This window comes from Panthera onca, chromosome A3, assembly GCF_046562875.1.
Source record: "Panthera onca isolate mPanOnc1 chromosome A3, mPanOnc1 haplotype 2, whole genome shotgun sequence".
Classification (NCBI taxonomy): Eukaryota; Metazoa; Chordata; class Mammalia; order Carnivora; family Felidae; genus Panthera; species Panthera onca.
Window position 1 is genome coordinate 77,269,257 of NC_138341.1, and position 24,744 is coordinate 77,294,000.

Here is a 24,744-nt window from a genome sequence, read left to right on the forward strand (position 1 = left end):
CCACCACCCTGAAAGCAGACGGAATGGGGGTTCCTGAACCCAAGAAGAGCTAAACTGGGAGGGGTGCAGCCGTGCCAGAACCTTGGCGACTCACAGGGGAGAGTGTGGGAAAGAAAAACCCGACTTCTCTCTCTTTCTCCCCTCCAAATTCTGTGTTCCCTCCCCATGGTATAAATCCTGCCAGAAGCCAGGTGGGTAGTACAGTCCATAAAGTCAGCCTCCTGGGGCACTGAGCGGGAGGCTGAAAGACAAAGAATGGATGGTGGGAGCAAAAATATGATTATATGAAATTAATCAGTCTACTCATCCCTCCATGTGTTCATTCAACATTTATAGTTGGCTTAGCAAAATGGTCAAGAATATAAGCTCTGGAGTCAGACAAGCCTGGGTTTGTATCTGGCCCTACCGTGAACCTGTGTGATCTTGAATGAGTGACTTCCTTAACGCTCAATAACCTCAAATGTAGAATGACAACAGTAATTCTGTCTATATGTGCCTGAGCCTTGCAGTGTTGGAGATTTCCCGGGGAAACACAAGTCCTAAGTAAATTGCTTAGTACATGACTCTAACCAAGTGCCAAGTGGATGGTATCTGCTGTGTGCCCAGTGCTGCTTTATGGATGATCGTGGGAAAAGCAAAGACATGGGGCTCAGCTACAGAATGCCCTCTTTCACCATCTGTCAGCATACTGAGTGCTGTGCAGATATGAGCAGAGAAAGGTCACAGAGGGCTAGAAAAATCCAGACCACAGGACCTGAGTCAGGTCCCAAGGGACGAGTAGGTCTGGCTAAGTCAGGATGAGAAAGCAGATCTATTAGACGGGGGATGATGAGGAAACCGAAGCCATGAGAGTTGAAGGAAGGGGGGAAGGCCCAGAGAGCCTCAGGGGCAGACTGGTGAGCAGACAGCTTTGGTAGATGGTCTTGGTCTATGAAGATGAGGGGCTGGATCTGGGCTAGCTGCCTTCCTCAGTACTCAGGTGTAGGAGTCAGAAACTCACATGCCTACAGGAGTGAGGTGGGAGGCAGCAGGGTCGTCCCAGACTGGATGCACTGATGCCTCCTGTAGAGCAGAGCCATTGCTGTGCTCCAGGCCTCTATTACCACATTAAAGTGCAGGCCTAGGACACCAGGTTCTAATTTTCTGGATTTTCAAATGATGCTAGCAACTCAGATTTTTTATGAGAAATCTCCTGACTTTTAAAAAACCATATAAGCCATACCAGACTTGTGTGGACACCAAACGGTTTATTTGCACCCCTGTCTAGAAGCTTCTGAGGGGCCCTTTGGGGCGCTAGAACCCTTGAGCTCTGTTTGGTTGGGTTCTGCCTCCTTGTGTACTGTCTTCTAAACAATAGCTCTCAGGGCTTAAACAAACAAACAAACAAACAAACAAAAACGAAAAACCAAAAACGGGTGCTTGGGTGGCTCAGTCAGTTAAGCGTCCCACCAGCTCAGGTCATGATCTCACAGTTCATGGGTTTGAGCGTCTCATCAGGCTCTGTGCTGACAGCTCAGAGCCTGTAACCTGCTTCGGATTCTGTGTCTCCCTCTCTCTCTGCCCCTCCCCCACTCACACTCTGTGTCTCTCTCTCTCTCGAAAATAAATGAACAACAACAAAAAAAAAAGCAGAAAAAGAAGTAGGAGGAAGAGTTCCCCTCCAGACTTAATAGCATGGCCAGGTTGGGAGTGTAAGGGAAGGGCTGGCTGTAGCCTAGGCACACAGACTTGGAACAGTGAGTGTGTGCGCAGTAGTCTGTGCTGTATGCGCTCCTTGCACTTGCCCCAGTGCATGCTGGGGCTGGGGCTGGGGCTTCCCTTGAGAGCACTAACCAGCACATTTGGTTCTTCTTTGATGAAATTTTTTAAATATTCAGATAAAGAACAGAGGCTAATATCACAAATACCCATGTTCCCCCACCCAGACTTCCTGCTGTGTTCTTCAGAACTGGAGATGTCACCCCTTTTCTTTCCTTAGGACACGGACCTTCCTCTGGGCCATTTGTCTCGGGTAAGGGTCACTGGGGAGCTCTGTTTGGTGGTAAAGGCTGAGAAAATGACCTTTGGTATAGCCATGAAGTCCTGTCACTGACTGCCACGCCAGGAAACCACCTCTGAGTGCTGGCTCTGCTGGCCCTGAAGAGCAGAGAGCCATGGGCTCTAGGGCCAAGGGTCAGGAGAGGCAAGGGACAGAGGGGCTCTGGCAGCCTCAGGAAGAACTGAATGGCAGAGTCAGCAGTTGAACCAAGCTTCAGTTCCACACTTGTTTCTCATGACTAATTAAAATCCAGGCTCTTGCTCTGCTGAGGGGAAGTAAAGAAGTATATGGAGAAGACCAAAAATAATGAAGTGGTCTGGAAACAGCCTCATGCAACCTTAAAATATTTTCGCTCAGAAAAAAGAAGGCACAGTAATACTCCCTCACTCAAACACTGCCTTTGCCTCCCGGCATCTGCTCCAGCCTGTCTGGCCCTCCGGCTTCACCTCCACCTCCCCTGGTGGACACCCCTCCTCAGGGGTAGGCCTAATCTCCCTGCTCCTCCCTTTCGTCCCAGCCGTGCATGGCCCCTTACGCTTGGCCTGCCCAAGTTTCCCCTCCATGAAGCTCCCTCCTCCCACTCTCCACCTTTTTTTCCCCTTTTCTAGTCTTTCATTCCTGCTACTAATGATATCGTCAATCCCATCATGATATGCCATCTTAGACTGTTTCATGACCCTTCGTATGTGTCCGCTCATCTCTGACTAAACTCTTCTGTCTCTGAGAGAAGGGACTGGGGTTTTCCTTGTGTTTCTCACAGTGCCCCCCACACAGCAGGTGACATTAAGTACTATGGGCAGAGAGAAGCTTGAATTGATGGGTGAATGGGTGGGTGGATGGACAGAGAGATGGTTGAATGGCAAGGTTGAGGGAGTTTGACAAATGCCCAAAACTGGGTTCTCCAGAGCTAGGGGCAGGGAACATCCAACCCATCTCCATTTACTCAGCATTTACTGTGCTGACTTGGGCTCTCTCAGGAAGGAGACCTGACCAGTGGCCTTAGTCTAGAGGGCATCTTCCCCATGACAGTTTAGAATCAGACTGTCTAATCCATGGTCTGAAGCAGTTTTCAAGGTTGGCGTCTGGAACAAGTCAATGTTGGCATTTTCATTTTAATCAGTACAGTTGAAGAAGTCCTCGAAGCCTGGGACTTAATGTGGATCCAGTCCACTGTGTGAAGCCTGTGTCTTTAGCTGCTAGCCCCGAGATGGGCCTCGTCACAGAGGTGGGAAACAAGATGGGCGGCGGGGCTGTGGGGCTCCCCATGCTCACCTCAAGAGCGTCAGCAAGTAAGGTCTCCCGTTAGCCAGGTGCCTGCCTTGGCAGGAGAGCCCTGATGCGGCTGGGGCAGTAACAAGAGGAAGTCCCCACTGCAGTAGCCCTGAAGTCCTGTGTTTGCTCCCCTCCCCTACAACCAAGTTACCCATTCACAAGGGTGGAAGGCAAGGATTAACTAGTTCTAAATGCTGATTCGTTGGGTTTCCAACTCACTTCCAAATGACTGAATGCTTATCCCCCTTGTGTAGGCCTACCACAGACATGAATGTGTATCGGTACACCTCAGCCATTTGAAGAGGCTTATTTCACGCTAGCCTTAGCTGTGTAGCCATTGGGAGCCAATGAATACTTCTCCCACACTGACTTCTTCCCTCCTCTGATTCCTGCAGCTCATGAGGTCCAGACCAGTCCATTGAGCACCTGATGTCTCATTGTTGCTTGAGTTTAAGCCTTCCCTTCCCTCTCAGACCACTACCTTCTTGAGGACAGGACTTGTCAGCTACTTGCCTTGCTTTTCCCACAGTGCTCAGCACGGTGCTGGCCACATAGCACACCCTCAGCACCTACGCCCTGACTGTCTGGTGAAGGGCCAGCTGCTCCAGGAAGCCTTCTCAGGTGCCCTCCCCACCCGCTGAGCAACCACTCACCTCTGCAGAGTCCTCTAGCGCCCGAGGCCCGGGCCCTACAGGCAAGCATGAGGGCTTGAAGTATTTGTCCAGGCTCAAATATTCTGTGAGCTCTTTCAAGGCATGCACTGTGCTCAGCAGTTGGGACCAACTGTGCACACAGATTTTTTAAGACAACAATTTCACTGAGATACGCCATACACGTGCCACATGAGTCAACTGCAGAGAGGGTACCATGCACCGGTTTTAGCATATTCATGGAGTTGTGCAGCCATCACCACAGTCGAGTTCAGCCATTTTCATCACTCCAAAAGAAACCCGTGCCCTTAGCAGTCCCCCTTCATTCTCCCTGTAGCAGTTTCCGGGGGCTGTTGTAACAAATTACCATAAACTTGGTGACCTAAAACAACAGCAGTTTCTGGTTTCACAAGGCCAGAAGTCCAACATTAAGGTGTCGACAGGGCCACACTGGAGGCTCTGGGGAAGAATCTTGCTCTAGGGAATTCCTTGCCTCTTCCAGCTTCCGGAGGCTGTCAGCATACCTTGGCTGCATCACTCCAGTCTTCTAGCTTCACATCACCACCTCCTCTGTGTGTCTGCTGTCTTTCTGCTCTCTCTTGTTAGGACATTTGTGATGGCATTTAGGGTCCACCCAGATCATCAAAGATTATTTCCTTCATCTCAACACCATTAACTTAATCACATTTGCAAAGACCCTTTTTCCAAGTAAGGTAACATTCATGGGTTCCAGGGACTGGACATGAATATCTTTTGGGAAGCCAGTTTTTGGCCTACCACACTGCCCATGCCCCCTGGCCCAAAATAATTCACATCCCACAAAATTTGCCAAATTAAAGTGTACAGGGGTGCCTGGGTGGCTCAGTCAGTTAAGCATCTGACTCCTGGTTTCGACTCAGGTCATGATCTTGTGATTTTGTGGGTTCAAACCCCGCATCAGGCTCTGTGCTGACAGCATGGAGCCTGCTTGGGATTCTGTCTCTCTCCCTCTCTCTCTGCCCCTCCCCTGTTGCACCGTCTCTGTCTCTCTCAAAATAAAGAAACTTAAAAAAATGTTTTTAAATAACTGCACAGGTGTACACATTTTAGTATATTCACAAGACTGTGCAACCATCACCACTATTAAATTCCAGAACACTTTCATCAGCCCAAAAAAGAAACATTATTTCTATCAGCAATCATTCCTCAATCTCCCTAGTCTCCAACTTCTGGCAACCACCAATCCACCTTTTGTCTCTATGATTTGCCTGTTCTGGATATTTCACATAAGTGGAATTATATAATACACAGGCTTTTGTGTCTGGCTTCTTTCACTTAGCGTGTTTTCAAAGTTCCTCCGTGTTGTAGCGTGCGTCACTACTTCATTCCTTTTTAAGGCTGAATAATCTTCCATTGTATGGATATACCACATTTTATTTATCCATTCATTGGTTGATGGACATTTTGACTGCTTCTGTGTATTGACTATTAGGAACATTCATGTACAAGTAGTTGTGTGGACATATGTGTTTTATCTCTCTTAGGTATATGCCTAGGAGTGAGCAAAACTTTGAGACTGTTTTCCAAAGTGGCTGCACCATTTTACATCCCCACCAGCAATGTCTGAGAGTTCCATCTTCTCCATAGCCTCACCAAAACTTATTACTTATTATCTGTCTTTTTTATTATAGTTCTCCAAGTGGTTGTGAAGTGGTATCTCACCATGGTTTTGATTTGCATTTTTCTGATGGTCGACGATGTTAAGCATCTCTTCCCGTAACTTATTGGTCATTTGTGTGTCTTCTCTGGAGAAATGTCTATTCAGATCCTTTGTATGTGTTTTCATTGGGTTATTTGTATTTTATTATTTCAGGTTTTTAATGTCTATTTATTTGGGGGGGCACGTGCATGCACACACACACGCACACACACACACACACACACACACACACACACACACAAGCTGGGGAGGGCCAAAGAGAGAGAGAGAGAGAGAGAGAGAGAGAGAGAAGCCCAAGCAGGCTCTAAGCCTGGCTGGCCTGCATGGTCAGCTAAAAAGTTCCTCTCCCCACTCTCCTGCCTCTCTTCACAAGGCATTTGGCCAGTAGAGATCTGGGTTGTTCTGGCTGAGGTGTCCTAGTCCAGGGCAAGGTAATAAAAGAGGAAACTTGGTGGATGCATCTGGCCCCTCAAAGAGATTTAAATCCAACCAATTCTCCTCCTGCCCCCACCCAGCTTTTTCTCCCTTCCTTCTTCATCTTGCAGAGTCAGTATTTGGGCGGTTATAATTCTCTCTGGATTCACCTCTAGCCACATCGCACCAGCACTCCTTTATACCTCTGTCATGCCTGCCACTCTCCTGCCACTTCCTCAGCACGATTCATGACGAAATGGTGCAGGATGGGGGATATCTGTCCTGTTGGGTAGGGCAGGTGCAGCAGTCTGGCCTTCCTGGCGGCATCTCTGGTCACTCTCGTGTGTTCTTTATGGAGCCAACCGGAGTGTTGCTGAGCTGCAGGCACAGATTTTGCTGGTGGACTGTGGCATTTCCAGTCCTTGCCTTGAGGAGACCGAAAGGGGAGCAGGCCGTAAATCAGAAGGTAGATTTTTGTGAAAGGTTTCACATAAGCCCACCTGCTGCACAATACCTGCTGCTTTGATTGTCTTTTGAAATATGGCCCCCAGCTGGGAGCTTTTCTTTGTGAATCAGAGTGATAAAGCCAAGTCTGACTTCATCTCCGTGGGGTGCCGGGGGTGTTTCTCCATCGCCTCCCTGTGGGGTAGGGACAGCTTCTGCACTGAGGCCCACTTAGCTCACTGCCACCACAGCTAACTGTGCAAACTCGGATCCGTTACCCCGCTTCCATGAGCATAACTTCCTCATTTGTTAAATAAGGATGCCTCCCTCCTAGTGGTGGGAGCGGTAAGGATCTGATAGGCCAGTATTCATTATTATCAACGGTAACCCTAGTTAACCATCTAGTGAATGATTGCTTTGTGGCAGTCCCTGTGTTATTAAATCAAGCGGCAGTAAAGGAAAAGATTTCATGATCTCCAGGGCCACACACTGGAATGTTCTGAACCTCTGCTCTATGTTTAATCCCATGCCGGTCTTCGTGCGTATTTTCAGTTCTTTGAGGTTTGAAGGATGCCAATTAATTGTACCATCTCCCCATACAGATACTACACAGAGGGGTCAGGTAGAGATAAAAACAGATATTGTAGGGACGCCTGGACGGCTCAGTCGGTTAAGCGTCCCATTTCAGCTCAGATCATGATCTCGCGGTTTGTGGGTTCGAGCCCCGCATCGGGCTCTGTGCTGAAGCTCAGAGCCTGGAGCTTTTGTCGGATTCTGTGTCTCCCTCTCTCTCTGCCCCTCCCCAGCTCACACTCTGTCTCTCTTTCTCAAAAATAAATAAACATTAAAAAAAATTTTTTAATAATAAAAATAAAAAATAGAGATTGTATTGTAAGTAAAGGTTAGACCAACACAAGGCCCAGACCTACAGCCAAAATGCACCTTTGCTCCCCACTTCCCTCCCATCCCCCTCCTCTTTTTCTGTTGCCCAAGTTAAATCCTGGTTCCAGGCTGCACAGGCAGCAGCCTAGGGAGCAGGGGCACTAAGGAGCAGTTGTCCCGGGGGATTGATTTGGGATAGTGACATCAGTCTTTTAGCTGCTTCCATGAGTGTAGGCTCTTCTGGGTGTGTTCCAGGTAGTACTGGCCCCGCTGCAGGGTCACCAACCCTGCTTATCTCACTGTGAAGACTTGCATGTCTAGAATGTTGGTGCTGTTTCCAAATCTGTGTTCCACAGGCACCATGAAACATTTTGCCCATTCCTATTCTTCATAGCCACTTACAGCTCTGTGACTATACAAAAGTGGGTCATTCTGAGCCCAGGATCCCTCACCTGTGAAGTAGGGATGGCAATATCCAACCGATAGGATGTTGAAGGAATGGACAGAAGGTACTTGGTTAGGGCCTGGCACATAATAGGCCCTTGGGGGGCCATCCTGCTATGTCTGGTTCAGTACCCTGAGAACTCAAAGCTTTCAGTCGAGACTTGGAGGCTTCTCCCCGTGTGCTGAGCATGTCTCTTTGGGAGCCAGTGGTCAGGGCCAGGTCTATGTGCTGGAGTTGGAAATGTGGATTTGGGAAAAGATGAGGCCTCAACAGAAGTGGGTCCTCGGAAGACCAGCACTGGTGCATGGATGGATCCAAAGAGGTTCATTTTGTGGTGGGATTTCAATCCCATGTTTCAGACCTCCTCCAGGTTGGGGGCGGGAGGGCTGGGGTCGTTAGCGGAAGTGCCAACAACCCAGAGCCTCCCTTCAAATCCATATTTAGGACTGTCTAAGGCAAAATGATGAAGTAAGCAATGGTTCCCCCAAGGCACCTGCTTCCTCTTTCTGCACCCTAATCTACTCTTTCAGCGCCCTTTCCCGGCCAACTAGGAAGATGAGTGTCTGAAAATGAATTCAAAGAGGGCAGCAAAATGTGAGCCAAATCAGGCTCACCACCTTTTGTTGTACAGCTCGTAAACTACAAATGGTTTTTATGTTTTTAAATGGTTGGGGGAAAAAAACCAAAAGAAGAATATTTTATGACATGTGGAAAACTACATGACATTCAAATTTTACTGGAACATTAAAAGTTTACATATTGTCCATGGCTGCTTCCAGCAGAGTTGAGTAGTTGTGACAGAGACCTGAAGACCCCCAATGTCTGAAATATTTATTATCTGGCCTTTTAAGGAAAGGTTTGTTGGGGAGCCTGGGTGGCTCATTCGGTTAAGCGTCCGACTTCAGCTCAAGTCATGATCTCACAGTTTGTGGGTTTGAGCCCCACGTCGGGCTCTGTGCTGACAGCTCAGAGCCTGGAGCCTGCTTCGGATTCTGTGTCTCCCCCTCTCTCTGCCCCTCCCCTGCTCATGCTCTGTCTCTCTCTGTCTCAAAAAAAAAAAAAAAAAAAAAAAGCTAAAAAGAAAAAAAGAAAACGTTTGCTGATGCCCCGCTCTAAAATGTTAAGAGATTTATGTGTTATGTGGTCAGCAAGATTTGCTTTCAGAGGGACAGGCAAACCAACAGAATCCAGGCGCTGTGGCAGGCCTGCAGAGGAGACACTGAGTGGGGAGCTTTCCTGATTTCCTCCCAGTTACACTGGAGGGGCTAACAGGAGGTAAATGTCTAATCCTGCAGGCGGACATGCTACTGACCGCACTGGGCTAGGGGGCATGGAAATGGTGGGGTTCGGGCCTGTGGCTCACTCTAGCTGTCTAGACAGCAGGACTCAGAAATGGGTTGGTAATCTGCGAGGAGCCTATCCCACCATCCTCCCCATAGGCTGGTGGTAGTGATTAACACGAGGCCCTTCGTGTTTAGAGTCCTTCAGAGCCTCCGTGGGGTGGCCCTGAGCAGCACATTCATCGTTTGCTTCTCTCTTGCTTCCACAGAATTTGCCTTCTGCCAGGTGGATGCCTCAATTGCACTGACTCTGGCCCTGGCTGTGCTGTGTGACCTGCTCCAGCAGTGGGACAAGCTGGCCCCCGGACTCCCAGTCTTGCTGGGATGGCTGTTGGGAGAGGGGGAGGACTTCGTGGTCCATGTAGAAAGCACACATCAGGTAATCCTAGGGTCTCAGGGCAGTTGGTGGGGGGGATGGTCAGAGTGTCAAACCCGCTGAATGCAGCACATTAGGCTTACTTGGGCATCAGGTGCCTGCTGAACGTGTGCTTCTGGATGCTTAGGTACGGATCAGTTATGGCTTAGGAAACTGTCTGAATGACATGGCAGCCTGCTAGATCCGCTGGGGGCCCTGGAGATGCTGGGGCAGCTCTCATGCTGGCCTTTTGGGTTCCAATGGTAAGTCTTCAGATCACCAGGGGAGAGGACTTTGAAAGAGACTCCTTGGTTTCCGAAGCCAGTGAGTGTGCTCCCGCACTCTCCAGCTGTCTAACTAAAGCCAGTACCCATATCTGCTCCACACCCAGGACACCCCTTGATCGCCTGACCCCGGTGGCCGACGGGACTGGCATTCCTGAGCTCCACAGGAAGGTAACAGTTGGAAAGACAGTTCTTGGCAGTCCACCACGCCAGGGCAGTGCACAGACAGCAGACTGAAATGCAACCCGAGTCTTCATGGGGAAAAGGGCTGTTTACTTAGCCTGGAGCTTTAGCCGAAGGGACAGGCTCCAGGTTTCCCACTCATCTAGAGACTAAGGAGGTGCTCCCAGGGAATATAAGCAGGAGGTGACACCCTTGCATTCCCCCTTGGCCTTGCTACAGCTCCATGAGACCTCCCAGAAAGGAGCTTGGAGCCCCAGTTTTTACAACGGTTGCCCAGGGGACACCTCTAGATCTCCTGGTCTGGAGGCCAGCAGGGATTACAGTTGCCACCGCACAGGACTGTATATATTTGCATACTTTATTTTATTTTCTTTTAACATTTTGATTTATTTTTGAGAGATAGAGACAGAGCATGAGCAGGGGAGGGACAGAGAGAGGGAGACACAGAATCTGAAGCAGACTCCAAGCTCTGAGCGTTCAGCACAGAGCCTGATGTGGGGCTCGAACCCACCAACCATGAGATCATGACCTGAGCCAAAGTCAGACACTTAACCAACTGAGCCACCCAGGTGCCCCAATATTTGTTGACTTTAAAAGCTGCCACCAAAGGATCTGGCTTCCAATCAGCCTGAAAATAGGTACTGAATGATATTCCTCCCCTTGGAACAGGTCTTGGCATTTTGTCAGCAACAGGGGAATATTAAGAATAAATCAGGTGGTTTAGACAATCAGAAAGGTTGAAGAGACAACCAAGAACTAGGGCAAGGTTCAGTGAGACCACTCCTTCAAGACTGAGAAAGGTCGCTGCTTTGCCTAATACATAGAAGCAAAGACAGAGTCAAGCAAAATGAAGAAACAGAGAAATATGTTCCAAATGGAAGAATAAGACAAAACCTCAGAAAAAGACCTTAATGATATGGAGATAAGTCATCTACCTGATAAAGAATTCAATGTATTAGTCATAGAGGAGCCTGGGTGGCTCAGTTGGTTAAGCATCCTGTCTCACTCTTAATTTCGGCTCAGATCATGATTTCACCATTCATGAGAAAGAGCCCCATGTCGGGCTCTGCACTGAGTGTGGAGCTAGCTTGGGATTCTCTCTCTCCCTCTCTCTCTGTGCCCCTCCCTTGCTCGCATGCACACTCTCTCACTCTCTCTCTCAAAAATAAGTAAATAAACTTTAAAAAAAGAAGAAGAAAACTGGAAAAACTACAGATACGTGGCAATTAAAAACATGTTACTAACAACTATTGGGTCATAGAAGAAATCAAAGGAGAAATTAAAACACCTAGAAACAAATGAAAACAGAAATAGGACATACCAAAATCTGTGGGATGCAGAAAAAGTGGTTCTAAGAGGGAAGTTCAAGTGATAAATACCTATTATCAAGAAACAAGAAAAATCTCAAATAAACAACCTAACTTTATACCTCGAGGAACCAGAAAAAGAAGAACAAACAAAACCAAAATTAGGAGGAGAAAGGAAATAATAAAGATCAGAGTGGAAAAAAATTAAGTAGAGACTAAAAAGACAATGGAAAACATCAATGAAACTAAAAGCTGGTTCTTTCAAAAGATAAAGTAGAAAAATCTTTAGCTGACTCACGAAGAAAAAGAGAGGGTTCAAATAAATAAAATCAGAAATGAAAGAGAAGAAGTTACAACTGATACCACAGAAATACAAAGGATCGTAAGAGACTACTCTGCCAACAAACTGGACAACTGAAAAAGAATGGATAAGTTCTTAAAAACTTGCAATCTTCCAAAACTGAATCATGAAGAAGTAGAAAATCTGAATAGACCAATTACTAGTAAAGAGATTGAATCAGCAATTAAAAACCTCCCAAGAAACAAAAGTCCAAGACCAGACGGCTTCACTGGTAAATTTTACCAAACATTCAAAGCTTTAATACCTAGCCTTTCAAACTCTTCCAAAAAACTGAAGAGGACGGAACGCTTCCAAACTCATTTTACAAGGCCAGCATTACCCTGATACCAAAACCAGATAAGGACACCACAAAAAAGAAAGAAAGAATGAGTGAAAGAAAATTACAGGCCAATATCCCTGATGAACATAGATGTAAAAATATTCAACAAAATATTAGCAAACTGAGTTCAACAATACATTGAAAGGATCATATACCATAATCAAGTGGGCTTTATTCCAGGGATACAAGTGTGGTTCAACATCCACAAATTAGTCAATGTGATACCACAGTATTAACAAAATGAAATATAACAATTATGATCATCTCAATAGATGCAGAAAAGCATTTGACAAAATTCAATATCCATTTATGGTAGAAAATAATAATAATGAAGTGGATACAGAGGGCACATATCTTAACATAATGAAAGCCACAAAAGATAAATAGCTAATGGTCAGTGGAAAAAAGCTGAACACTTTAAGATCAGAAACAAGACAAAGATACCCACTCTCACCACTGTTATGCAACATAGTCTTGGAAATGCTAGCCACAGCAATTATGCAAGAAAAAGAAATAAAAGGCATATAGATTGGAAAGGAAGAAGTAAAACTGTCACTATTTGCAGATGACATGACACTATATATAGAAAATCCTAAAGACTCCACCAAAAAAAAAAAAAAAAAAAAACCCTTTTAGAACAAATACATGTGAATTTGGTAAAGTTGCAGGATACAAAATACAAAAATATGTTGCATTTCTATATGCTAATAACAAACTACCAGAAAGAAATATCAAGAAAATCCCATTTACACTTGCATAAAAAAGAATAAAATACATAGGAATAATTTATATTTCCCTGGGAATAAATTTAACCAAGGAAATAAAAGACCTATACACTGTAAGACTAAAAACTGTAAGATAGTGATGAAAGAAATTAAAGAAGACACAAATAAATGGAAAGATATTCCATGCTCTTGGATTGGAAGAATTAATATTGTAAAAATATCCATCTGCCCAAAGCAGTCTACAGATTCAGTGGAAACCCTATCAAAATTCCAATGGTATTTTTCACAGAACTTGAACATATATTTTAAAATTTATAGGGAACCACCAAAGACCCCAAATAGCCAAAGCAATCTTGAGAAAGAAGAACAAAGCCAGAGATATTATGTGCTTTGATTTCAAACTATACTACAAAACTATAGTAATCAAAACAGAATGGCATTGGCACAAAAAGAGACACATAGATCAGTGGAACAGAATGGAAAGCCCAGAAATAAACCCATGTATGTGTATTTTTTGACAAAGGAGGCAAGAATATACAATGAGGACTGGATAATCTCTTCAATAAAAGGTGTTGGGAGAACTGGACAGCTACCTGCAGTAGAATGAAACTGGACCACTTTCTTACTCCATACACAAAAATTAACTCAAAGTGGATTAGAGACTTGAATATAAGACCTGAAACTATATGGGGCACCTGGGTGGCTCAGTCAGTTGAGCGTGCAACTTCGGCTCAGGTCATGATCTCGCGGTTTGTGGGTTCGAGTCCCGCGTCGGGCTCTGTGCTGACAGCTCGGAGCCTGCAGCCTGATTCAGATTCTGTGTCTCCCTCTCTCTCTGCCCCTCCCCCACTCACACTCTGTCTCTCTCTCTCTCCTTCAAAAATAAATAAACATTAAAAAAAATAATAAAAAATAAAAAGACCCGAAATTATAAACTTCTAGAAGAAAACACAGGTGGTAAACTCCTTGACATCAGTTTTAGTGATATTTTTGGGACTGACTAAAGGCAAGAGAAACAAAAGCAAATACAAACAAGTAGGACTACATCAAACTAAAAAGCTTCTGCACAACAAAGGAAACCATCAACAAAATGTTAACAGAACTTACTGAATGGGAGAAGATATTTGCAAATGATACATCCAATAAGGAGTTAATATCCAAAAAATAATAATAAAGAACTCATACAACTCAATAATAACAACAAATCTGATTAAGGGGCACTTGGGTGGCTCAGTCAGTTAAGCATCTGACTCTTGACCTCAGCTCAGGTCTTGATCTCAGGGTCATGGGTGTGGGCCCCACACTGGCTCTATGCTGACTTTTAAAAATCTGAAAACTCTGATTAAAAAAATGGGCAGAGGATCTAGACATTTTTCCAAAAGAGACATACAGGTGGGCAACAGATACCTGAAAAGATATTCAACATCACTATCATCAGGGGATTGCAAATCAAAACTACAGTGAGATACCACTTCACACCTGTCAGAATGGCTGTTATCTAAAGACAAGAAGTTAGTGTTGGCGACGATGTGGAAAAAAGAGAACTCTCATACCCTGTTTGTGGGAATGTAAATTGGTGAGCCACTAAGAAAATGTATGGAGGTTCCTCATAAAATTAAAAATAGAACTACCACGTGATTTAGCAATTCCACTGCTGAGTATCTATGCAGAGAAAATGAAAACATGGGCACCTGGCTGGCTCAAATGGTAGAGCGTGCAACTCTTGGTCTTGGAGTTGAGAGTTTGAGACCCACGATGACCCTACTCTTAAAAAATAGGGCTGCCTAGGTGGCTCAGTCGGTTGAGCGTCCGACTTCCACTTGGGTCACGGTCTCATGTTTTGTGAGTTCGAGCCCTGCATAGGGCTCTCTGCTGTCAGCTTAGAGCCCACTTTGGATCCTCTGTCCTCTTCTCTTTCTGCCCCTCCCCACTTGCACTCTTTCTCTCTCTCTCAAAAATTAATAAACATTTAAAAATAAATTAACAAAGAAAATATTGGGGTGCCTGGGTGGTTCAGTTGGTTAAGCATTCAACCCTTGATTTCGCCTCAGATCACGATCTCATAATTCGTGGGATTGAGCCCCATGTCGGGCTCCACACTGACAGCATGGAACCTGCTTGCGATTCTGTCTCTTCTTCTCTCTCTCTGCCCATCCTCCCTGCGCACGCATGCATGGTATCTCTCCCAAAATAAACAAGCATTAAACAAAAAAAAGTACAGACTCCCAATTATAAGATAAATAAGTCATGGGGATTCCTGTATAGCATGTAGAACATAATCAGTAAGATATTAATTCTGTAGGGTGACAGATGGTAACTAGACTTACTGTGGTGATCATCTCACCATGTATACAAATGTCATTATGTTGTACACCTGAGACTAGTGTAATTTTCTATGTCAGTTATACCTCAATAGAAGGGGGAAAAAAAGAAAGGAAGAGGCCCCTTGGAAGTTGAGTGTTTAATTATGGAGAATGTTTATTAGTCAGCACTGGAATAGCTAAGGGCTCCCCACGGTTAGGTCTGAAGGTGAAACATTTGCAGAGAGTCAGGGCCCTTCCGGGTATTTGCTGCTTAGAGAAAACTATTAGCCTCCTCCAGGTGAGTCAACAGATAGGGAAACTGAGGACCAAGAGAAGCAGCAAAAGCATCTTGTCAACTGAAATTTGTATCCGTCCACCAGTGTCTGACTCAGCTGGCCCTCTTGACATACCCAACAGGCCAAGAGCTCAAAAAGCAGCCTGTTTATGGGAAATGTGGAGACAAGATTAAGTGTCTGTAAGAAAATAACCTTGAAAGTCCCCAGCCTTATAGAAATTTGGTTCCATATTCAGAGTAGTGCCTCATATTTGGTAATCCTTTGCTGTTTCTTCTGCTGAGATTTCTCCTCCTCCCCCTCTCTCCAATTTCTAGAGGCACCTTTGGTTCTAGGGCCCACTCCCATGTCGAGGTTCCCTTTTCAACAGCAGGCCCCCAAAATATCTTGACTTGAAACCACAAACACATCTTTATCAAAGGTCATGTTAAGTCTGGGGAAGAAAATTCCTCCCTGGTGGAGAAGTACAGCGAAATGAAAATAGAAAGTGACCTTCTCAGCTGCGAGTGGCATGTATATGTGGGTGCTGACAGGCAAGAGTGGGCCTTCCCTCAGGAGGGGGAGGGGACATACCTCCTCTGAGTCTGGCCAGACTCTGGTCTGGATTGGAGCCTGTCGACATCCCCTGTAATGTTGACTTTGGGCTTTGTCATTCAATCTAGGTGGAAGACTACCTGTTTGAAAAAGCAGAAATCAACTTTTGGGCCGAGACCCTGACCTTCGTGAAGTACCTCTACAAGCACCTCTCCCATCTCCTCTCCAAGTCCAGCTGGTGTCCCCTCAGCCCTGAAAGCCTCCGTCATCTTCACAGGACAGCATCAGAGCAGTGCCACCTCCTTTCCCAGCTCTTCAGAGAACTGCCACCAACTGCTGAGTTTTTGAAGACGGTGGAATTCACAAGACTGCGCATTCAGGAAGAAAGGACTTTGGCTTGCCTGAGGCTGCTGGCCTTTCTGGAAGGAAAGGAAAGGGAAGACACCCTTGTTCTCAGTGCTTCGGACTCTGTTGCAGAAACGAATCCGTTCACTCTTGCAAGAACAGAAGCAGCTTGTTGAAGAAAGAAGACTTTTGGGGGTGGGGGGGGGTGTGGATTATTCCCCCACTAAATCTGCAGGAAACGTGTTGAACATAAATTCAAATATTTTCTCCCCTTCATGAGTCTAGTCTTCTGTCCCTTCCTACAAAGGAATTTTTCTTCAGCTCACTCATTCAGGGGAGCCTGGTTTATTGCAGCTACTGTAGGAAGTGCGGCTACCACGTTGAATATTTACTCTGTTCCCAGGTGCAGGCCACCTGCGGACCTGAATTCGCCTTTTTCTTCCCCCACAGCCTCTAACGTCCAGGCATAGTCAGCCCACATTTTCTGTGAATTGACTGTACAGAACTAGGTTTTAGCTCGTGACTTTCTCTCCTCTTTCCCACTGAATAGAAGAGCTGGATTAGTTGGCAAACAGCCCACTGGGTCAGAACTCTAAATTTTATTCCATTTTAGCTACAGCAGAAGTATGTTCCAAATGTTGGATCCTGGGAAAATTATAGATCTACTTCATAGAGATGGTTTTGTTTTTACCATCTACATGTTCAAGTCCTGCAGCGACCTGCACATGACGTCTGATTTATTAAAAGAGCTCCTACCCACCAAAAGTGTTTCTGGCAATGCCAGGAAACTTCGATTTTGCCACCCAGTGAAAGCATAGACCCTTGGCTGTGAGAAGGAAATCCAGGGAAAGAAAAGCCAGAATAAATGACTTGTTTTATTCCTACGCTGTTTACTGTCATTTTCTTGGTGGCAATAAAAGATTCTCATTTAAGATGTCAGAAAACACAATTATCCATTTCAGTGTTTGAACCTAGCAACCTTAAGGTTTTTCTGCCTTTTCCAAGCCCAACCCAGCCCTCTGCCTCAGACACCCAGCAGGTGTCGCTCTTGCATACATTTTTGCTTCATTGGCTTGCCATTTTTTCCTTCTCATTTCAGAAAGAGTGTTATCCACAGACAGCTATCTTGAAATTCATAGCTTGGATTGGTCAGAGCCTCATCCATATTCATTTTTCTTCCTGGTTATCAGAATGATACCAGCTTTTAGGGACTGTAAATATTTTTAAATACTTCCCAGGTGAGCAATCACTTGGAACTATGTTATTGACGTTTGACGGTCTGAAGGGGCAGTTTAAAAGAGAGAAAGTTTGATATCATTTCCTACTGCAGAAAAGCTCGTATTTCAAATGTGTTTCTCTTTAAAAAAACCACCTAACACTAAAAACACAGCCATACTGGAAGTACAGAAAAATAGCTCTGTAGGAAAAGGCAAGGAAAGGAGTAAACTTAGAATCCAAAGTTTTGTCCTAAAGAGAACAGGAAATTCCCTAGGTGGTGTTGGACTATTCGGCTCAAAATGTGTTTTTTTGTGATCCTGAATTAATTAGGATCCTGTGTGGCCCACACTTGATGGAAAGTTGCCAGTCTAACATTTCTTTTTGTTCTGAGAAAGACTGACTGGGTCAGAAGTCAGGAAATTGTTGGCATAATGCAGTGATGACCATGGTTCAATAACTATGAAACTGGCCCCAGTAAAGCCCAACTCATTGGAAACGGCCAGCGTTCCTTTTCTCTCCATTTAAAATGAAATAAAAGCAGATACATAATAATAAAAGCACCTTATACCAGCAGGTGCTCTTTACCAAAACATGTACCATAGCATATGTACATGTTATCTCCAGGATCCTTCTACCAAGCCTGCAAAGTGGGTGTTCTCATGGCTGCGGACTGGGAATTACCCCAGATTTTGATGATGGCTGGCTGTGGCCAGCCTGGGAGGACAGGAGAGACAGAAGTTTCTACTGGTTTTATATCTGAAATCTTAATACTGACCTACAATAGCAGTGAAATGGCTGTTACACACTTGCCTGATGCATTCCCAGGGGAATCTCAGAATACTACTATCAGGGCTAACCTCAGACTCCATGTTTGGGGTCATTTCAACAAAGAACAAAACCGAACAGTTGGGGTTCTTGAGTGCTCTGGGCTGTGTCAGCCACAGCTGCCTGGGGGCCAGTGCAGGCTGGGTGGTGCAATCACCCAGATTGAAGCAATCCCCCCTTCGGGGTCATTGCTCTTGGCTCCAAGCTAGACGGTCCAAGATTTGGTGCCCCTCAGGTCTGCGTGCATGATCCTGTGGACCTCTACCCATCTGGCCACAGTCCAGAGACCCGGCTGTCTCCATTTTTATGCTTTGTCAATTTATTTTAATAAATGATATGGATTTATACCTGTACATCTTTTACACACCTTAACAGATAACGCATTTGCACCTTGACAAGGGTGAGAGATGAGTAAAGCAGGAATTATCTTAGTTTTACGAGGAAACCCAAGTACCAAAGGGATTATGTGATTTGCTTGAGACCACATGACTTGGAAAGGGCAGCGCCTGAACGCCAGCCCTGGGTTTCTGGTCCTAAAGTGCTTGCAGCCCACTGCAGACTCTAGCTCTCTGGGTGGGTGCTTAGGGAGTGACAGCAGGGGGAACTGCATGCAAACTGAACTCTGAGGCGTCAATTCCATGAGTGACAGGCCCGATGGCTTATTCCCCCACTTCCAGGTTAACGAATGGAAATGACCAAGAGGAAACAAGAAATAACCTCAATTTGGGAAAGGGGGCGTGGGTTGCTTCCTTCCCTAGAGGGAACTGGGCCTTCCAACTTAGGCCCAAATGCAGCCTAAGCTGCCAGGTGTGCGAGATCATGGGCCCGCTCCAGTTTTTGGCAGCATATGTTTAGACGAGTGATAAGTGTCCTGGCCCAGACCCCACATCTGCCCGACCGGGCTGTCAGCGGCTTTTGCCTAACTGGGCGCTAGGGGGTGCTGTCTGCCCCGTACCCTTGAGGGGGCCCGTTGGCAAAGGCATTACCCAGAGCAGGGCTTTGGGGAGTGGGACTGGTGGGGGGGGGGGGGGGGGGAAGAGGGCAAGACCACCTTGAGCGTCCTCGACGGCAGTTGGTCGGCCTCAGTCCGAGCCTGCGGCCCACGACGAGCTAAGGCAGGGCGCGGCGCCCCCAACGGCCAGGGAGGAAAGGGACCTGGAGGGCACGCCCGGCCACGGCCGCGGCGGCCGGGGAGCCTCAGCCCGCAGCTGCACCCCATCCCCTGGGAGGGCTGGGGAAGGCCGGGCTGACCGGCGGACGGACGGGGTGGCGGGAAGTCGCCTCCAGGCCTGCGCAGCTCTCCTGGCCTTTCCTCCCGTCCTCCCAGCCGGCTCCCCCGCCCGGGACGCCCCGCGCCACTCCGCGCCTTTGGCCCTAGCTCAAGGTCTTGTGATGTGATTAGCAAAGCCAGCGCCTTGTCCTCAGACACTCAGCCCTGCCCTGCAGGCCCCGGCGCTCAAGCCCTGTTTACTGCAGCCTGGGCGGGGACGGGGGCGGAGAAACGGGCCCAGGCTCCTCCGGGCGAGACTGCCGCGGCAGCCGCCCGCGTGGCCGCTCCCGCCCCCACCCCCACCGCGCCTCCACGTGCAATCGGGATGGAGCCACCACCCACCGGACGCAGGCCCAGAGCCCCCGCCTCCCGGCCCAAGCACCCTTTGCAAGCCAGCCGGGCCGCGCGGACGGTTGCAATATTCTTGCATTTTGCAATTCCCGCGCCCAGTATAAAACCGAGAGTGGGAGATAAAAGCTTCGCAATTTCGCCTAGCAGGATCCGGCGCGAGGAGACACGTCCAGGGCTGCAGAACTCTGGTCACTTTAAATGTGCAGTGGATTTCCAACAGGGCAGCCCCAGAGAAGAGGAGCCTTATCTTCCCGCCGCCACCCAGCAGCACCCAACAGGGCCGAGCTCTCCACGCCGCCCCGGGCACCCCGGCAGCCTGCCCCGCCCCACGGCCTCCCGCCCCCTCCCCCGGAGAAAAAAAAATTGGCGGCGGCCAATGGGAGGCCACGAAGGCGCATGACGTCCGCGAGCCGGCGAGCGGCGTTGCCTGGAGACCCCGGCGGGGTCAGCGTTCTGTCCCCTCCTCCGGCACGCCCGCCTAGCCGCTGCCGCGCTCCCGGGCTCTATATAGGGCGCGCGCTCGCGGGCCGCGGAGTTCCAGCAGTCCGCGAGCTGTCGTCGGCTCCGCGCGGGGGGGGGGCGGGCCGGGCACCCCGGGGCGCGGAGGAGCGCTGTTTGCTTCTCCTTTCCCCCCACTCCGCACTCCCGGGCACCCTCAAGCCAGTCCACGCTGCTTCCCTCTCTCTAGTCTCGTCCCCCGGCAAACTTTCGGTTCCTCCCCCGCCCCTCACCCGTTATTCGTCGTGGCTCGAGCCCGGCCGCGCCGCCCCGAGGGCTCCTCCGGACCTCCCTGCCTGCAGCGCCGACCATTACAGGATCCAGAAACATGTCGACCACACTTCTGTCCGCCTTCTACGATATCGACTTCTTGTGCAAGGTACGCGAGGGAGCAAGGAGGGAGTAAAGCGGGCAGGCAGGAAGCCCCTCGAGTTTTCAGACTTTGCCTCTGCCCTCGGCTTTTGGGGCACCCAACCCCACCTTGACTTCGGGGTCGGGAAAAATCCTGGAGTTTGCTGTAGTGTGTGCTCGTGCCTTGTGGGCGGGGAGAAGGAGCTGGGAGGAAGGGCAGGGGGGAGCCGCTGTCGCTGTTTAGTTCCTCCGGCGCCGACCGCGGCCACGCTGCCTGGGGCTTCCCGGACGGGGTTTGCGCCGCCCAGACTGGCGGCCCACGGGCTGAGGATCACATGTCGAAACCGAGCGCGGCCTGGGGTGGGAGTCGGCTCCTCCCAACGCGAACATGATTCTTTTGCGCGTGTAGGGGCGGAGGGTGGGGGCCGAATCGAAATCTGCAAAAAGGAAGAAGAATCAGAAGGCTTGGAAGTTCCTCTGCAACTCGCCCCAACTCTTCCCTCCCTTTCCATATTTCATCCCGTCCTCGCCCCCCTCCTTTTGGCAGACGGAGAAATCCCTGGCCAACCTCAATCTGAACATGCTGGACAAGAAGGCGGTGGGGACGCCCGTGGCCGCCGCCCCTAGCTCGGGCTTCACACCGGGCTTTCTCCGACGGCACTCGGCCAGCAACCTGCACGCACTCGCCCACACCGCGCCTAGCCCCGGCAGCTGTTCGCCCAAGTTCCCGGGCGCGGCTAACGGCAGCAGCTGCGGCAGCGGGGCGGCGGGCGGCCCGGCCTCCTACGGCACTCTCAAGGAGCAGTCAGGGGGCGGCGGCACGGCCCTGCTGAACAAGGAGAACAAATTCCGGGACCGCTCATTCAGCGAGAACGGAGAGCGCAGCCAGCACCTCTTGCACCTGCAGCAGCAGCAGCAGCAGCAGCAGAAGGGGGGCGGCGGCGGCTCCCAGATCAACTCCACGCGCTACAAAACTGAGCTGTGCCGGCCCTTCGAGGAGAGCGGCACGTGCAAGTACGGCGAGAAGTGCCAGTTCGCTCACGGCTTCCACGAGCTGCGCAGCCTGACCCGGCACCCGAAGTACAAGACGGAGCTGTGCCGTACCTTCCACACCATCGGCTTCTGCCCCTACGGCCCGCGCTGCCACTTCATCCACAACGCCGACGAGCGGCGGCCGGCGCCGTCGGGGGGCGCCTCCGGGGACCTGCGCGCTTTCAGCGCGCGTGACGCGCTGCACCTGGGCTTCCCCCGGGAGCCGCGGCCCAAGCTGCATCACAGCCTCAGTTTCTCGGGCTTCCCGTCTGGCCACCACCAGCCCCCCGGGGGCCTCGAGTCGCCACTGCTGCTCGACAGCCCCACGTCGCGCACGCCGCCGCCACCGCCCTCTTGTTCCTCGGCCTCCTCCTGCTCCTCGTCCGCTTCGTCCTGCTCCTCGGCCTCAGCGGCCTCCACGCCATCAGGCGCCCCGACGTGCTGTGCCTCGGCGGCAGCTGCGGCCGCGGCAGCGCTTCTGTACGGCACCGGGGGCGCCGAGGACCTGCTGGCGCCGGGCGCCCAGTGCGCGGCCTGCTCGTCGGCCTCGTGCGCCAACAACGCCTTTGCATTCGGCCCAGAGCTGAGCAGCCTCATCGCGCCCCTCGCCATCCAGACGCACAACTTTGCCGCGGTAGCCGCGGCGTACTATCGCAGCCAGCAGCAGCAGCAGCAACAGCAGGGCCTGGTGCCCCCCGCGCAGCCTCCGGCGCCGCCCAGCGCGCCCCTCCCTGCCAGTTCTGCCGCGCCGCCCTCACCGCCCTTCAGCTTCCAGCTGCCGCGCCGCCTGTCCGAGTCTCCCGTGTTCGACGCGCCCCCTAGCCCCCCGGACTCGCTGTCTGACCGCGACAGCTACTTGAGCGGCTCCCTGAGCTCCGGCAGCCTCAGCGGCTCCGAATCCCCCAGCCTCGACCCCGGCCGCCGCCTGCCTATCTTCAGCCGCCTGTCCATCTCCGACGACTGAGGCAAGAGGGCGCCAGCGAGGAGGAGGAAGGGAAGGCTGTTCTGGGGATGTTGGAGGGCGCCCCTGCCGTCTCGACCCCCGTTAAGGGCGGGGTGGGGGAGGCACGGGAGTGGGGTTGGTGATAGGCCGCACTGCGGGCCGCACCGAGCACTTGGACTCGAACTTGTGTGCCGGGAGGGGCCTCCACCCCTCCCCTTTCGGTTTCCTCTTTTTTTTTTTTTTTTTTTTTTAATTTTTATTATTACGAAGTTTCGTTCTTGTTGAGCAAAAAAGCCAACGAACTTTTGTATTGATGAACAAAATATTCACAACAGGGCAGTTGTGATGCGAACAGAACAAAGAACCAAACACTTAAACTTTTAGGTCTCCTATGAGTTTGGGACTTTAGGAAAAAAAAAAATCAACCCAGCACCAGCAGCTACCAACCACCATTCCATATCTTCACTTGAAAGCATTAGTTACAGTCCAGATGTGGGAACTCTTATCTTGAGAGAAGTTCCTAATTGTCATTTGTCTCAGACCAGTGTAAACAAACCAGCCAGCCACCACCTTGCTAAACTTATAAGCTTCTGGAATCCAGTATTCTACCAAGAATATGCCTTGATTGTAGTCTTCAGTGTGACAGGTTTTTGTTTGACACAACGTTCTATACGTCTGGAAAAAAAAAAAAAAACCCTTGCATTCCAAAGTTTCATACCGGTTACTGGTTTTGTTGCCACCACTTAGTGGATGTTTAATTTTAGAACCATTTTGTCTGCTCTTTCTGGAAGCCTTGGGCAGAGCTTAGTTTGTAATCGTTGGGGGAATAACTGCTGAATTTTTAGCTGTTTTGAGTTGATTCGCACCACTGCACCACAACTCAATATGAAAAAACTATTTAACTTATTTATTATCTTGTGAAAAGTATACATTGAAAATTTTGTTCATACTGTATTTATCAAGTATGATGAAAAGCAATAGATATATATTCTTTTATTATGTTAAATTATGATTGCCATTATTAATCGGCAAAATGTGGAGTGTATGTTCTTTTCACAGTAATATATGCCTTTTGTAACTTCACTTGGTTATTTTATTGTAAATGAGTAAAAAAAATCTTAATTTAAGAGATTGTATGTAATATTTATTTCATTAATTTCTTTCCTTGTTTACGTAAATTTTGAAAGATTGCATGATTTCTTCACAGAAATCTATCCTGATGCTGTGGAAGTAGTTTGAGGAATATCTTATGAGTTTTCTTAGAATGTATAATGGTTGTAGCCCATCCAACTTTAAAGAAAAAAAAAAGGTGACCACATACTTTGCAATCAGGTTTAAATGTGGCATGCTTTTCTCATTCCAGCTTTTGACATGAGCAAAAAAAACCCAAAAAACAAAAAAAACCCATGTTTGTTTGTTCGTTCCACCAATTCTACTGTGACATACTCTGCGTATAAAGACATGTAGCAATAATGGGGTGGGGGTAGTCTCACAGTGCCTTTGGAAGGGCCAGAACTTGCCTTAAATCTTCCTCAACCAAATAAGTATTTTTCTATTAGTGCTTGAGAGAATTTGAATGTAGGATGGGTTCAACTGCACAAAAGGAAAAGATATTTACCACTTTTTTTTTATATAGATATAAAGTGAAGAGGCCACCTCTTAGTGCTAAAATGGTATGTAGTACATGAATATGCCTTGTTTCATTACAGAAGATTCCAAAACTTGTACTATTTTTTTTGTGTGTGCGCGTAGAAAGGCAGGAATGCTTTCCTGGACAGCGGATGAATGAGCAGTAGCTTTAGTTTGTTTGTACGTAGGTACAGTTGGAGCACTATGTATGTATGTACTCTGGACTACTTTGACAGAAGTAGGTTTTTGAATGTAACAAGATAAGTCAACTTGAGTTGTAATATATTTTGGGGAAATCAGTTCACTACAGATTGTGGCTGTAAACATTGTACTGTAAATGTTTTGTAGTTTTCCCCCAATAAAATTTTTGGGAAAAAAGGTATCCATGTGTCAGCCAGCTTTTTTTTTTTTTTTTTTTTTTTTAAACCAGAACA

At 48.3% G+C, this 24,744-nt stretch overlaps 2 protein-coding genes across 6 annotated transcripts in view; both read left to right on the plus strand.

Moving 5' to 3' along the window:
- THADA (THADA armadillo repeat containing) overlaps positions 1-17,077 on the plus strand; it is a 325,993-nt gene extending 308,916 nt beyond the window's left edge. For all 5 annotated transcript variants that reach the window (XM_078444418.2, XM_078444419.2, XM_078444420.2 and 2 more), the window contains 2 exons: positions 9,394-9,563; positions 15,977-17,077. In XM_078444418.2, the coding sequence (XP_078300544.1) occupies positions 9,394-9,563; positions 15,977-16,369 (563 nt within the window). In that variant the 3' untranslated portion in view covers positions 16,370-17,077. The remainder of the gene's footprint in view (positions 1-9,393; positions 9,564-15,976) is intronic.
- Positions 17,078-20,359: 3,282 nt separating this feature from the next.
- On the plus strand, positions 20,360-24,692 carry ZFP36L2 (ZFP36 like 2 zinc finger CCCH-type). The gene is made up of 2 exons (XM_060607613.3): positions 20,360-20,734; positions 21,254-24,692. The coding sequence occupies exons 1-2, from the start codon at positions 20,684-20,686 to the stop codon at positions 22,700-22,702; spliced, it is 1,500 nt and encodes a 499-aa protein (XP_060463596.3). The 5' UTR covers positions 20,360-20,683; the 3' UTR covers positions 22,703-24,692.
- Positions 24,693-24,744: the final 52 nt, after the last annotated feature.